Source organism: Prunus dulcis, chromosome 1 (genome assembly GCF_902201215.1).
Source record: "Prunus dulcis chromosome 1, ALMONDv2, whole genome shotgun sequence".
NCBI classification, from domain to species: domain Eukaryota; kingdom Viridiplantae; phylum Streptophyta; class Magnoliopsida; order Rosales; family Rosaceae; genus Prunus; species Prunus dulcis.
The window spans coordinates 33,862,728-33,877,966 of NC_047650.1; the positions used below are offsets into that span (position 1 = coordinate 33,862,728).

A 15,239-nucleotide genomic window follows, 5' to 3' on the forward strand; every position below is an offset into this window, starting at 1 on the left:
TTTTGTATGCCTTTAACAAGTTTAACTCAAACCCTGCCCCAGGAAGCTAAGACCTCATAAGAAAATAGTTTGTCCCAGTGAACTCAAGCTTATGGAGCAACAGTATTGAGAACATCTTTGAATCTTGATTATTTCACAACTTTGTTGTCCAAAAATTAAAACAATAACATTTAATATATATAAAAAGATAACAAACCAAAAATACCACAAATGGTTTGAGTTACCACACAAGATATGCTGTTAAAATATTTGTTTGACTAATGTTGGAAACTAAACATGCTCTGAAATATGGACCAAAGGATATCTCCTAACTGACCATATTTTGCTTCCCCTCCCTACCTACTCTACTCATAATATTCAAAGGAGAAAGCATATGAAGAAAAATATAGATGCAAGTTCATCCTACAGCACACTAAACCTCTCAAATCTACAGCAGAGACATGCTCCTGAAATATGTACAGCCCATCTAATCAGAATCCTCTTCCCTCCTCTGCACTTTACCATGGACCGGTCTGCGTTCTTCTCAAGCATCGCTTCTTACCTCGTTGAAGATTTATAATCTCCATATCCTGTGAAGTGACCAAGTTCCAAAAATTGACAAATTATAAAGTATCAATGTAGCCTCATTCATGATCTTCTTTAAATAAATAGTTAATCTGAGGACCTCATTTGTGTGTGTGCGCGCGTGTTTGTGTAACTCATTGTTATCTGATAGCCTTCCTATAAGCAACATCCTACCATGCAATTAAAAATTCTTCAATACCCCACAACTACATGTTTGAGAAATACGACTATGGCAACTGGTTACATCAGATTGCAAAAAAGTCTAAATGTTGTTCTGATAGTAGAAATACTGCAACAGACATGGAAAATATTTTAGATTGTACTTTTGGCAGATTGCTGATGCTCCAGCTAGTTTTAATGTATGGAAACATGGAAATAAAAGCTGCGACTTATTCTTTCACACTTGCTCATGAATGGTTCATGTACATATGAAACCCAATTCCACAGGAAAGGATTGGCAGATTCCATGCTAGACTGCTAGTAGGCGAATACCATTCCCAAGTTGAGTATGAAAATTTTCTCTACAGGTTTCGACTAAACATACTTAACCCAACTAGGTATGCTTTTTGGGCGAAGCAACAATGCAACCATCATTCCTGAATTCATTTCAATTTTTTATTTAAGAGAAAGATCAAAGTACCTGATTCTTCTGCATTTCCATCATTTCAGCCTGCGGCAACCAATGAACAGTAAATAAGGGTCAAACACTCTAAGTTTATTACATCCGTTAATTCGTGTTTCCAACAACTTTGTGACACAACAACAAAACAAACCTGTTTTTTCTGCAACTCTTGGTTCTCCTCCTTTAGTTTTGCAACTTCGGCTTCCAACTCCATTGTGTAAGCCTGACAGAAGCACAAGAAAGAATATATAAGAAACATTAAGAAATTGTGAGATGGATATCTCAATTTTTCAAAGCAGGTGTAGCATCTTTCAAAGCAGAACTAAGATCAAAAGGTATGGAACTTATTCAACTTTTTAATGATTTTGACATCATACACCCGACTTTATGTCATGTTCCTTAAACAAGTGTTCCATTACCTTGTAATAAACTGGATCCTTAAAACTTCTCATGACTGTAACTTCTCAAACTTTCATCTCTTGTCATGTCGAATCGCTATCACATTACCATTCTCCCGCATGAATCTTTCATGAAGTTTTGGGATACAAAAAGTCATTAGATGAGAAATGCAGAAGGTCAATGTCTAGCAAAATTGATAATGCGACAACAAGACGAACTTGTTTAATCTTGATGTCATTATATATTAGTTCTTCTTTAACCTTCTCCAGAATAATTATTTCTAGAAAATACTAAACACAGGACAAGAGAACGGTACATAATTTCTCTTATAACAAGAGACTAATATATTAAGGTCTGGGTTCCCCCTCATGTGGTGAAAGTATATTTCACACGATTCTCGACATTCTTGGAACATCAGTCACTCGATTTTCATCCACCATAAGTTTTCCTCTATAACTCAAAACTGTCAAGTTATTAAACCGATTATAACAGATGCTACACCTGATCTTAGCCAAAAGGCCGAGAAATGTATAACTGTTAAGAGTCAGCAATACTTTTCCATTCGAAACGCTGCATACATAAGGGTCTTTGCCCACGACTAAAGGACCTGGCAGCATGTTGGAATCAACTTATAGCCTTCTACTGGGAGGTGGTAATTATATTGATTTGAATCCAATCACATATGTTGGCTTAACACACAGTCCACAAATCTTAAACAGTCAAGATGGCAGCTTTTGTGTCTAAAGGCCAACTCATACAAACATACCCCATCATTCAACCATGATGAGTGAATTGATAACATTTCACACTTTCATTCAAAAATTTATCTTTTTATTTATTACATTTCACAATTCTGGTAACTCTGTATTCTAAAAATTAATAGCTTTAATTTACTATAAGCTGAAACCATATGCCTATCAAAGCAGTAAATAATCAAAGACATATTCACCTGCTTGCGAGCTCGGGACCTGGCAGCTGATTCTCTGTTTTTAATCATTCTCCTCTGTCTTCTCTCCACAACCTTCTCCACGGGGCCACCGCCTTTCCTCCCCCTAAAGCCACCATTAAACACATAAGGCACCGGTGACACAGATGACGTATCAGTACCATTACTCTTCCCAATTCCATCAGATGACAACTGGTTCGCAGGCGACCCCGTCGCCACTCGAACAGCCCCTGCAGCTCCTAACCCAACCATTCCCATCCCTGAACTCTGAACCAGAGTACCATTCAGACCCTGATCACCAATTCCCATAATCCCACCCCTCATTCCAGGACTACCCAGTTGAGCATTTGGTCCCATAGGCAATGGAGAAGTGTTGTAAGTGACAGGTTGCTGCTTGGGAAATATTTGCTGCTGCTGTGGTAACTGTTGTTGTTGCTGATTTGATCTAACCCCATTAGCATTCAATGGCAAATTGGAGGCCTGATTAGGAACTTGACTATTGGTCTCTCTATTCCCCATAACCCCGACACCACGATTCGTTTGCTGAAACTCAAAGTCCAAATTACCGCCAGTATTACCAAAACGAGATAAGTCACCAAAAAACCCAGCACCATTATTAGCTGGCTTTGGAGCTAATTGAGCCTCTTCTCTAACAACCCCAGCTTTGACCAGAAACTCCTCCAAAGTCATCTCTCCCAAGGTCTGTTGCCTCTGAGGCATATTAGACGCACCAGGACCAGTCCCTTCTTTTGAGATGTTCTTCCAGACCTCATCAACAGTTTTCTGGCTCAGCGTTCTGGGCAGGGTCAGCGAGCCCTGTCGCTGCAGAGACCCGCCACCGAGGCCAAGCCCATTCTGACCACCAGCTCCACCACCAGATGGAGCCATAATCTGAGTCTCTTCAGCCGTCCATATGCTCTTCAAGAGCTCGTCCATGTTCATGGACCCAAAGTCCTTGCCTGAGCCTCCAATGGTGTTCTGCAACTCCTCAAACGTCAGCGAATAGATCGAAGACTGCCTCGCTAATGGGTTGATTCCTGGTGGGTCGTTCCCAAATCCCTTGAAGTTCATGTTGGTACCCATTTTTGTAAAATCTGAGTGAAACACAGACCCAAAAAAAAAAAAAAAAAAACAGTTGAGAACTTCAGATTTCGTCGAGTTTGTATTTCCTACGACTGTTTACTAAAAGAGCTTCCTTTGAGTTCACGGAACTTAACATTGTCAACTTTCAGCCAAACAAAGACTCAATTTCAGCTAACCCCTAATCAATTTCCAGGTCACAGAGTTTTCGTTGAGCAACCAGAGCTCAAAATTTTCATGCAAAACAACAAAACCACTCAAAAAGACTGAAACTTGTCAAACCAAAACAACAGATCAACAGATCAAGAAGCAGATGAACAAGAAGCAAAGACAGAAACTTGAAGAATGATATCAACCCAAAATGCAAAAAACGCAAAAAATTCTACTTGAAGATGCTGTGTGTTTTTACCTTCTTTCTATATCGGGGAATTTTGAAAAAAAATGTTGGTGGTGGTCTGGTGGCTGCGGTTCCTCCTGCTTCTTAGGGCTCTGGTGGATGCGCCAAGTGTCTGTTGTCCCTTTGCCCTCCTTTGCCTTTTAAGACAACGAGGAGTGGGGAAGGTTGGGGCTTATCATTGTATAATACGGAAATTAGTATAATAATGGGCGGCGTGGACCAATCAGGATGGGGTAAAGAGGATTTGATGTGACATTTGACCAATCATTTTAGGCGATGTGGGAGCATCCTGGCCGTCCACGTCGCTCGCAATGAAGGGTTGGATGGGGTGGTTTGAATTATAGTGGTGGGGATGGGGATAAGAACTAGCGATTGTTGTACGCTCACAAAAAAAGGGCATGGTCCCACTCACGTTAGGTGCGATTGGATCGGAGCAAGTCCGGGGTAATCTCGTCCATAAAAAATATTTATTTATTTATTTATTTTGTCTAAAAAGTTATTTTCTTTTTGGTGCACGTGAAAGCAATGAGTCGACAAAAGTCAGGCTCAGCGCAAAACGTTCAGATATTTTCTCACCAGCACAAGTATATTCTAAACTTGTCCTGTTGGACAATAATGCCCTTCTCATTGTTCTTAATTAACTCACTAATTATTATTATATGTAATTTTATTGAAAGCCTAAGAATTAGTAAACCGTGGATTTTAGGTAGAGACAAATGGAGGAGCGAGATGCAACAATAGCTCCCAGCGCAGTGGGCCGTAGACTATGATGGGCAAGGGCAAGACCGTCAGTCCATAAAGCTTTTACAAAAATAAATAATCGAATTAAAAATTTTCCTTAAAATTTTTTTTTTTAAAAAAAAGAATTAAAAAGTTAGGTAGTGGATCTTTTAAAAGGTTTTGGACCGAGTACAAGAGCCGGCAGTTGATCTACCAAAAATAGGCCGAATGGGCTGTCGACAAACCTATAAAAAGAAATTTACTAATTAAGTTGGGGTTTCAAATGGCAATATTTATTTACTTTTAGCCACATTTAAGTGTTCATTTTGTTAAAAAATGGGTTCGAATCTCATGAATAACAATTGTTTAAAAAAATAGATATGGATTTAGCCAAGTTGGATAGATCAGATGTGCTTTCCTATTTTACACTCGAGTTCGAATCTTCATTCCCATAATTTTGATTAGATTAAAGTAGAATTTTATTTGTTGAAATAATAATTTTTAAAAAACCCCGAAATAGAACTTGTTCAGTACGGACATGTGAGGGTAGGGTTGAAAAGTCAGTGTGCTCCAAAGAGTAAACAAGATTAATATTGAAAGTCAGCTAAGTAATTGATGATATGAAACACTAATTAATATAAATTAATTTGATCAGAACACTGCAGCACACGCAATTATATAAAGTTGTATGGCTATAATTGGTTGATGGAGGCCCTTTAATGTTATTATATTTGAGCAAAAGAAGAAAGTAAGAAGCCAATAGAAGCTGTTGATATTGACAATCTAGTCTCATTACCTGCTCACACAAACCCATAATTTATTCATGGACGGTGTGAATTCTTAGACTTGATTGCCCGTCTGATCACACATAACCTCATTTTTTTAATGGAAAAATAGAATTATTATTATTATTTTTAGTGAGAAAAGTCATTAAATTTTCAATCCATTGAAATCTATGATCTTAGTTATTTTCAACTTAAGGTCCAAAGAAGGCCAGGAAAAGTGAAAAGAAAAAATTTGCAAATTATTTTGTCTTATAAGGTGGAGTTTTCAAGGAAGATGTGGATGAGGATGTAGGGTTTTGTTTGTGGACTAATTAAGGCCATTTTTGCAAAGGACAAGTAGTACATAGCTATCTTCGCATTCAAAGCCACATGCATTATGATTGTTTTGGATATGAATTGACAATATTACGTCAAAGTTAAGAAGGGAATGACGGAAACTCACACACACAAGTACTATAAGAGCTTAAATTCCAGACTACTTGAGAGCACACAAAAAATCTGGATCAATCCAACAAACACAATGGTTAGAATTAACGGTATTAAGAGAGGCACATGATGGGTTTAAGAAAATGGAGAATTGAAATATATTCCATAATGGCATAGTTGCTGCTGGCAATCTGAGATTGGAAGCGAAGAAAATGGAAAAAGCTGTCAAGCATGCGCCTTTCCTTGTGCTAAAATATTGCCTTAAGCGAACCCTTTCCTATAGTGGCTGCTTACATAAATTTTCCCCTTTTGGATTGGAATTTTGTCCTTGTGAAAGCGAATGTCAAGATAATGTATAACTAAAGGAACACAAGAAGACAAATTCATCATGTACTATTCTTATTCTTTGTTATTCACTCACTCGTTCATTGAATTCAGATATTTACTAAGTCTTGGTGAAAGAATAAAAGGGTTCTTCGAGAAATAAAGAGCGAGTTTTCCGTCCTTTCAAAATGCAAATAACAGCTCTCTTACAAAATGTCAAAAGAACTTGCGAACTTGGACAGTCTTGTTGTCGTCACTCATCCGTCATGTATCTCCCTATCGCATTCAAAAGAACCCTCTAGGTCCTGTTTATTTTAATTAGCAACCTTTAAATTACTGGTAGCAGTTGTAATTTGGGTGGGAAGCTTTTCAGGCGTGGTTGGGGAAAAAGTCGGGGTTTTTATAGCAATTATGTTTTGTGGTATTTTGTTCATAACATGATGCCAACGTTCTTCTAAATGAACCCACAATATTGAAAGGAAAAAAAAAAAAACATTCTCATTTCTCAGGTGCTAGTGCTTTCGTTTTTTAGGTGTGATGTGAATGCATACCTGCATAATGAATACGTGTTTCATATCAGACACTTCAACACAAATGGGTGTCTACGAAGCCTCATCCCATCCGAGAAAAAAGCCTCGCATTAAGTCGATTGATGTGCCATTACAAAAGGGGTCCATGTTTATGAAGTGCAGGAAGCAGATTTTCAACGAGCTTTGTTTGCTTGGCACTTGGCAGTGATGAAGTCACAAGAAACTGAAAATCTAGGAGATTGAATGCCTTCTGGGTCCTCTAATTCAGAAAAACTTACTTGAAACGGGGATTGCTATTCCTGACTAATAATACCATAACACTTGAAAAAATTATCTCATGCATTATTGTGTTATTGACTGAGGTATCAAAAAGTGTATCCCTGTTGCATGAAATTGTTTCTCCCTCTAATTGCATGCTTGATCCCTTGTCGCCAAATGATCTTTGGGAGAGAGAGAGAGAGAGAGAGAGAGAGAGAGAGAGAATACCACCCACTCCATTTCACTTAAGAGAATATATCAAAGGCCAAATACAGTTTTTGTGCCACAGCATTTGTTACCGTAGTTTCATTGTAACAGGTGCATCTCTCTACCTTGAAAGAATTTTCAATATCTACTACTGCTACTTTCTTGACATTTAATCTGACAATTAAAACTGGCATATACCAAGCAATATGGAGGCAACAAAAATTTTCTTTAACATACAGGTTATACAAAGTCAGATGGTTTGATTATCTGGCTTCATAAACCGCGTCTGCGCTTTCGGAAATGTCTGAGGATAAAGCTGTCTGCGTATAGAGGATAGTTCTTCCTGATCAGCCCCTTTATGCACTTCCAGTATGAAAAGTCGACCAATGTTCCATCCTTTTGAACAATGAACAAACATCTTGAGCTTTCAAAATCAGGATGATAACCAACCTGTCAACCCAAAAAGAGAAATTTGCATCATTTTAGGAAATCCAATTCACTTGTAAAACACTAATATCAGATACTTAAGAAAACCAAAAGGTGCTCATGTTTGACAAAGTATCGAATGCAGAAGAAGATTTCCATATTTGGTTTTAGAATTCAAACATGACTGCCTGATGTCAAGTGCCACCATTTTGGATGAATGTTGTTGAGATCACACAACCTACTTTTCAAAATTTCAGGATTCTAGGAGTGGATTAAAACGTCTTCGGTCAACTAACTGTTCATTATTTGTGTTCTGAACACCAGAAAGTAACAAGGAACAATTCTTACTTATCATTCACTGGTGAAGCTCATACCAGAAACAATACAGATAACTATATATCTAAAGGGAAGTAGAGTGACTGAGCCCCAACCCCATTCCGCACTGGAGTGATGGAGCGTAAACACTCCCACACCAGAGTGCCAGAGTGCCAGAGTTCAATGGGGAAGCATTAGTAAAATGCATATCCGATGATGGAGGACAAACATTACATGCATAAGCTAACATAAGCCCCAAGTTCCTATAGACCAGTTGTTAGAAGGAAAAAAGAAAAAGATGGCTGATCCTTAATGAGCCAGAGTTGAATGATTCATACAAGATAAGAGTAGTAGAAATTCAAAAGCAATGCAGTCTGATCAATGGCAAAACAGAAATGATTGATATACACGGTTTAATTACAAAAGTAACAGGCATATCCAAATAGATAATAACTCATGTTTTTCAAAATTCTCAGTTGCCCAAATTCTCTCACTCATACCCTCTTCTATGGAAAACGATAGTTATATGGAACAAATAAAAAATGGGCAATCAAGCAATCCAAACTGAGACCTATATGGAAACATCCAATTATTAAATTTGGCACAAAAAAATCCACACCCAGAAGAGTAAAAGAAGCTAAATTCGAGAGAATTGAATAAAGGAAGAGATTTTACTGTGATATAATCAATCCCAGAACCGATCTTCTTCTGAGCTTCAGGGTGAAATGGAAGCAACCTCTCAAGAACAGTCTTCTCATGCTCAGGGCTCAATCTATCTCCGCTCTCGTATTTCCCAGAATGAAGTATCATCCTCACGAACCCAACCAGAGGAACCGTGTCTTCCAAAATCTTATCTTCCCAATCGACCCATTTCCCGTCTTCTCCTTCATCTTCATCCGAAATTCCATCCATGTCCTTCCCGGACGACACCACCGGCTTCCGAAGCAATCCCGGGTCGGGTCCCTGCGTTCCCGGCCTCCCGGTTCTGCTGCCCCCGTCCGCCCCGGTCTTCAGGGCACAGAGACGGGCCTGGAGCGGAGTCGTTTTGAGGAAAGGGAAAGATAGAGTTACGGGGCACGGGTTGAGAGTGAGGGAGTTTATCTGGTGGTGGACTAGTGGCGGTGATCTAGAGAGAGATGCCATGGCTGTGCCCTAGCTTCTACTAGCTTAAGCTCTGCTGTAAGTAACTCTGCTCTTTTAGTTAACAATTCTCATACTCGTTCTTCAAAGTTGAAGCCTTGAAGACCCATTATCAGTCACAGTCAGCGCCTGTAGAGGCTTTAGCAGATAAAGAAGCAAAATGCCCGCTCGGTTCTCCACTCTCCACCTCTACCTCCAATCCTTTGGGCTAGCATGGGTTTGCTACCAGAAGCCCAAAGCCCAAAACCCAATTCTGAATTTTGGCTTGGGTCAACGGTCAATTGTTTGACCCTCCATCAGTGCCTAGGGATCACAATTTCAGAGACGACTTGAAAAGAACAAGAAATAATCGAGTATAATACCTATAACATGATAAATATAGGTATAAATTACTTAAACATTAAAGTATATGATCCTTGAAGCTTAGTTTTAGAGAAAATAATTTGTAAACGGGTTGTGGGTATTATCTTGTGTCACACATGTAATATTAATAATCGTATCGTATTTGTGTTGACCCTAATGCAACATGAACACGAATTTAACACCCTAGCAGTCCCTCTGATTCACTATTCAACTCAGAAATTGAGCACCACCAAGCTTTCCCATCTCTTCCTTCTCCTCCTGACTCAAAGTGTCTTTGTCGAAGAAGAGATTAAGAAGTTGAGGAGCAAGAGCAACAGGGTCTTCATAGATTAGACTCTCTGTCACATATATATATATATATATATATATATATATATATACCAATTTCTGAGAATCTGCAAATATAGTTCTGAGAGGCAATGCAGAAAGTTGTCTGATATAAACAAGGCCCTCACTTGTTTGTATGCTTAGCTTTTTTGCATGACCATTCTGAGATGCATTTTGTTTGAATTTGATACGCATATAGGGCAGTACTTAATAAAGAAGCAAGACCAAGCTTGGTTATTGACTTGAATTCAAGACCTCAAACCAGTTGGGAGCTCATTTCTCATTCCTCTATTTCTTGCCCTCATGTTGTACAGCTTGTTACCTGAGAATTGAAATTTTCTTTCCATTTAACAATTATCATGTCTCTATCACATACTCATCTACAAATCTATTTCTGAGAATCTAACTATATTCTTCTCAGAGGTAATGCAGGAAGTCGTCTTAATAAATAAGCAAAACCAAGCTACCAGAAAAACAATGATATGTTGACTTTCATAAAATATTGCACCCAATAATAAATCAGGAAACCCAAATTTCAACTAGAAAGAATTAGCTACAGCCCGCTAACAGCCAGGGGAATGCAGAACCCAGTACAATCATTTTGAAGTGTCATGGAAACAATGACAATAAAAAAATTTCAGCTTTGAATCTTTCTTGATTGCCCGTCTACCAAAAGTCAACTCATTCAAGCTCTCAATAAGATACATGATACTATATATTCCCATTATTCTCCAAAGGAATAGCATTGAAAAGCAATATGTCTGGTGGCCTTTCTTTCTTCTTGGTATTGCTATCATTGGTGAGTTCAGTCAAACCTGATGGAAGTGAGGACAAATGTCAAATAACCCAAAAGATAACTGCAAGAGTTGGTTGTGTCATTGATCACAGCTCTCGAGTGGGAAAAGAACAGAAAGTGGCCATGGAAATGGCTATCCAAGATCTTTCTAAGTCAATCTGCGCTAGAGTGGATTTACACCTGCAAGAGTTGGTTGTGTCATTGATCACAGCTCTCGAGTGGGAAAAGAACAGAAAGTGGCCATGGAAATGGCTATCCAAGATCTTTCTAAGTCAATCTGCGCTAGAGTGGATTTACACCTGAAAGATTCACAAGGGAACTCAGCTCGAGCAACAGCTGCTGGTAAAGTTGTATCTACACTCCTAAACTGTTATATTTGCATGCCAATTTCAGCAAACTTTGGTTACTTCTCTCTGAAATGAAAAAGTATTTTGTTTTGCAGCAATCAGTCTTCTCAGTAGCAAACAAGTTGTAGCCATCATTGGAACACCGACCATGCAAGAAGCAGCTCTACTCTCTGAGATCGAAAATAGTTTTCCCATCATATGCCTTACTTCCACCGCCACGAGCCCACCATCAGAGTCACTTCAACGGCCAATTTCCATCCAAATAGCTAACAACATTGCCTTCCATATGCAATGCGTTGCGGCCTTAGTTGGTCATTTCCAATGGCGAAAGGTGACTGCAGTTTACGAACAATAATGAATTTTCCTCTCATTTAGGGATCATAACTCTCCTCTCTGATTCACTTAGATTAGTCAACTCAGATATTGAACACCACCAAGCTTTCCCATTCTTGCCTTCTGTCTCACACCCGGAGGCCCTTGTTGAAGAAGAGCTTAAGAAGTTGAGAAGCAAGAGCAATAGGGTCTTCATAGTCATGCAGTTCTCTTTGCAGTCAGCTGTCATTTTCTTTGAAAAGGCAAAGCTGCTGGGCATGATGGACAAAGGCTATGTGTGGATTGTCACAGATGAGATTGCAAACCTTCTTGATTCTGTTGACACATATGACAAGTATAACATGCAAGGTGTCATTGGTATTAAAACTCACTTTGCAGGAACCTCATTGAAGCAGTTCAAAACCAGATTTCGCAGGATATATGGACTACAGTACCCTGAAGTCCTAGTATTTTCGCTCTCCGAGCTTATGATGCAATTTGGGCCACTGGTCGAGCCATTAAAATATTGCAACAGGGAAATGTTACCTCAAAAAATTCTGTCGACTGCTTTCCAAGGTCTAAGTGGCATGATAGAGTTCAAAAATGGAATGCTATCACAACCACCAACCTTTCAAATCATTAATGTGATTGGCAGAAGCTACAGAGAGATGGCATTCTGGTCACCAAGATACGGTTTCTCAGAGAACTTGATGAAACATACTGATATGAATGCTTTTGCTGAAGTTTTGGGTCCAATCTATTGGCCTGGTGGATTACAGACAACCCCAAAGGGATGGACACCTGTTGTTGTGGTGTTAGTATGAAATTTGTATTGTCATTTTCTAGACTATAGCATAGTTTGAGTTTTTTTTCAATCGAGTATTTTTATGTTAATCTTATTTTTAATAGGATTAGACTTTATCTCTTAAGATTACTTTTCTAGTTAGACTCTATTTTGATTTAAGTTAAAATATTATCTTTTCCTATTATGACTTGCACGTTGAAATCTTCTCTTACTTGATTGGTCTAATTCATTTGTTTTAATAGATATTGTTTTTCTATTAAAAATTGGCTGGTTGGCGTTTTTCAATAAGAATCTATATTGAACTAATATTCATGTTGGAAAACCAATTGTGGTCTTCATAAGAGTCCAAATTGAGCTAAAAGTTCATAGTAATAATTGAAGTGGGTTTGGTACTCGTGTGCTGCCATCTGACTAGGTATAGGAAGCTTTGAATAAAAGAAGCTTGCCTCTCCTTGGTTTCATAGAGCTTTTGATATTTGTGTTGAGCACATAGAATTCTTAAGCAAAAGCTGTTGTGCATATATTTGAGATAAATCATCAAGTGTTTCATGTTTTTACTTGGTGATTTATCAAACACTTTAATCATTCATATTGCATTCATTTGCATTGTTCGATGACTCATATAGTTGAGGGCACCAAGACCATGGTGGCGGTTTTCCTCCGGCGAGCTTGAAGCAATCGTGGCCAGTATTGCGTTCAATATAAGGAGTTTCGAAGATCATCCCGTGACAGAAGTTGAGTTACAAAGAAGTCGGTAAACATTATCTAGAATGTGTTTAGGATAAATGTGTGAGTACTTCTTGTAATCATCGTTCTATAGTGGATTTGTGTTGGACTGAGGAGTCCCGTGAATTTTCCCCAGAGGTGGGGTTTTACCACGTAAAATAATTATCTGCGTATTCTTTTATTTTACGCTCAACACATTTCAGGATTGATAAGCCATATTAATCCTGCTACATAAGTTTATTTTTACTTATTTGATTATAATATTAAATTGGCCTATTCACCCCCTCTAGGCATTTTTAGTCATCCTACATGTATTTTCATGTGGATAGACCCTTAAAGATAGGGGTTCCTGCGATGGGTGCATTGACGCAGTTTGTGAAAGTAAGATATGACCCGGACAATAATGAGACAGACATCTCAGGATTTTCAATTGATGTGTTTGAAGCAGCTGTCAAACATGTCCCTTATCAATTGCCTTACGAGTTTGTGCCCTTCAATGGCTCATATGATGAGATGGTGGAACTGGTCTCCAATAAGGTAGAGATTCTTTTTCTTCTGCACTAATTCCACTCCTAAGATGACCACCATTTGCAACATTGAAGTGTCTTGGCTTTATGTACTAATGATGTTTATGCAGTGCCTTCAATTCTATATACACTGATGAACATTTTACTCTACGTAAAAAATAGAGCTTGGATGCAGCTGTTGGTGATATAGAAGTCATAGCAGATCGGTACCATTATGTTGAATTCACACAGCCATACATAAGCTCTGGGCTGGAGATGGTAGTCACTGTGAAGCCAGATAAGCTGAAGGAAACAGAGATGTTGGTGTGGCCTTTCACCAGAGAAATGTGGTTCCTCCTGTTTGTTACACACCTTTCTGTATGCTTGGTCGCCTGCTTAATGGAAATTGTACATGGACGTAGCTTAGAGGACATTGGAGCCTTTTGGTTCTGCGTTGATGTCCTGTTTATTTGCACCGAGTAAGTACTCATAAAAACTAAAGAAATCATACTTATAGTACTTGTCACCTTACTGGCACCCTCTATAACATACAGCCTCATATGATCTCCTACATTTGTACAAAATGCAGGAGAACAATTTAAGAACCCTTGGGCTCGGTTGCTGCTGGCTCCATGGCTATTGGCGATTGTAGTTGTAACAGCTACTTTCACTGCAAGCCTCTCCTCCATGATGACCGTCTCAGGGGTCCAACCATCTGTGCTTGATATTGAAACACTAAAGATGACAAATGCAACTGTTGGTTGCAATGGAAACTCTTTTATTGTGAGGTACTTGATTAATGTCTTAGAGTTTAGACCAGAAAATATCAAGAGTATTGCCTCCATAAGTGACTACCCAGAGGCCTTTGAGAGGAAGGATATTACAGCAGCTTTCTTTGTTTCTCCCCATGCTAAAGTCTTCCTTGCAAAATACTGCAACGCCGTCTTTACCAAAACAGGATCGGTGTACAAGCCTAGCGGTTTTGGATTTGTAAGTTTCTCCCCTTCCTCTGCATTTCTTTAAGTAGTGTAGTCCATGTTTATTTTGTTCATAAGATAATGTTGCATTTCTCATCTCTGCTGCAGGTTTTTCAAAAGGGTTCGCCTCTGGCTATTGACATCTCAGAGGCAATGTTAGAGGCAACTGAGAGTGGACAAGTGGAAAAGTTAGAAAAACAAATGCTCTCCTCTTATAATTGCTCCTCTCCAATCAACTCAAACAATGGTTCAATAGGTCCTGGACCTTTCTCTGGCCTATTTCTAATAGCAGGTTTGGCTTGTGCATTGGCATTTTTTTGGTAACAATTGTGCGTTTAGTGCGTGAGCATTGAAGGAATTTTCTTCCTGGAATCGTGCTTGTGGAAGTTGAGCTGCAACCCAACCCTGTTAATTAACACAAGAGTTTGGAGAGGGGATTTTACATAGCTGTGTGCTGTGAGAATAATCACTTTTAGGATTGTCGTGAGAATTGTCACTCCTAGTAGCTCTGTGAAGAAAAGCAGTTAAAGTATTGGACAAATTGTATTTAAAAGTGCCATAAGTATGTTGAGCATTGGATAATTTCAATTTCCAAAGGGTTGCGGCTGTGTATGATGGCTAAAATGAACATTATACTTGAGAAGAATCTTGCATCCGTAAAGAATACAAATTATACAACCCTTATTTTATTTTTCTAAAACATAAAAACAGGCTAAACAAATTCCTTTGGTGAGGAACAACTAAACAAATCCAAGGAATTGGATATTATTTTTTTTTCTTCATTCAAATCCAAATTAAAGCCACGCTTCCTAACTGGTCGTATGACATGTCTCTATCACATATACATATATATTTCTCAGAAGTATGCAGGAAGTTGTCCGATACAGACAGACAGAGGTCACCATTTGTGTTGAATTCTTGGTTCTGACTAGAACTGAAGA

At 38.6% G+C, this 15,239-nt stretch overlaps 2 protein-coding genes and 2 pseudogenes across 3 annotated transcripts; 1 reads left to right on the forward strand and 3 right to left on the reverse strand.

Annotated features, from left to right (window-relative positions):
* Positions 1 to 151: 151 nt before the first annotated feature.
* LOC117631376 (bZIP transcription factor 46-like) lies at positions 152 to 4,172 on the reverse strand. Of its 2 annotated transcripts, XM_034364496.1 has the most exons (5): positions 4,021 to 4,172; positions 2,535 to 3,625; positions 1,338 to 1,409; positions 1,205 to 1,234; positions 152 to 569 (listed from the first exon to the last, which is right to left on the reverse strand). In XM_034364496.1, exons 2-5 carry the CDS (start codon positions 3,612 to 3,614, stop codon positions 498 to 500), a joined length of 1,254 nt encoding a protein of 417 aa, XP_034220387.1. In that variant the 5' UTR covers positions 3,615 to 3,625; positions 4,021 to 4,172; the 3' UTR covers positions 152 to 497. The 2 variants fall into 2 exon arrangements, 1 of the variants encoding a protein (XP_034220387.1); XR_004586321.1 differs by lacking the exons at positions 152 to 569; positions 1,205 to 1,234 and adding an exon at positions 1,606 to 1,710.
* Positions 1,954 to 2,117, reverse strand: LOC117616853 (annotated as a pseudogene).
* A 3,094-nt stretch (positions 4,173 to 7,266) lies between the features above and the next one.
* Positions 7,267 to 9,288, reverse strand: LOC117616645 (protein DCL, chloroplastic). The gene is made up of 2 exons (XM_034346024.1): positions 8,675 to 9,288; positions 7,267 to 7,708 (listed from the first exon to the last, which is right to left on the reverse strand). The coding sequence occupies exons 1-2, from the start codon at positions 9,140 to 9,142 to the stop codon at positions 7,532 to 7,534; spliced, it is 645 nt and encodes a 214-aa protein (XP_034201915.1). The 5' UTR covers positions 9,143 to 9,288; the 3' UTR covers positions 7,267 to 7,531.
* A 1,298-nt stretch (positions 9,289 to 10,586) lies between these two features.
* LOC117618753 lies at positions 10,587 to 14,714 on the forward strand (annotated as a pseudogene).
* Positions 14,715 to 15,239: the final 525 nt, after the last annotated feature.

Coding starts and splice junctions, on each gene's coding strand:
- LOC117616645 (XM_034346024.1), bottom strand. CDS start 9,142: ATGGCATCTCTCTCTAGATCACCGCCACTAGTCCACCACCAGATAAAC. Junction 7,709..8,674: donor CTGGGATTGATTATATCACA/GTAAAATCTCTT, acceptor TTGGGTTGACAG/GTTGGTTATCATCCTGATTT.
- LOC117631376 (XM_034364496.1), bottom strand. CDS start 3,614: ATGGGTACCAACATGAACTTCAAGGGATTTGGGAACGACCCACCAGGA. Junction 1,235..1,337: donor AAGAGTTGCAGAAAAAACAG/GTTTGTTTTGTT, acceptor TGGTTGCCGCAG/GCTGAAATGATGGAAATGCA. Junction 570..1,204: donor TGGAAATGCAGAAGAATCAG/GTACTTTGATCT, acceptor GTCACTTCACAG/GATATGGAGATTATAAATCT.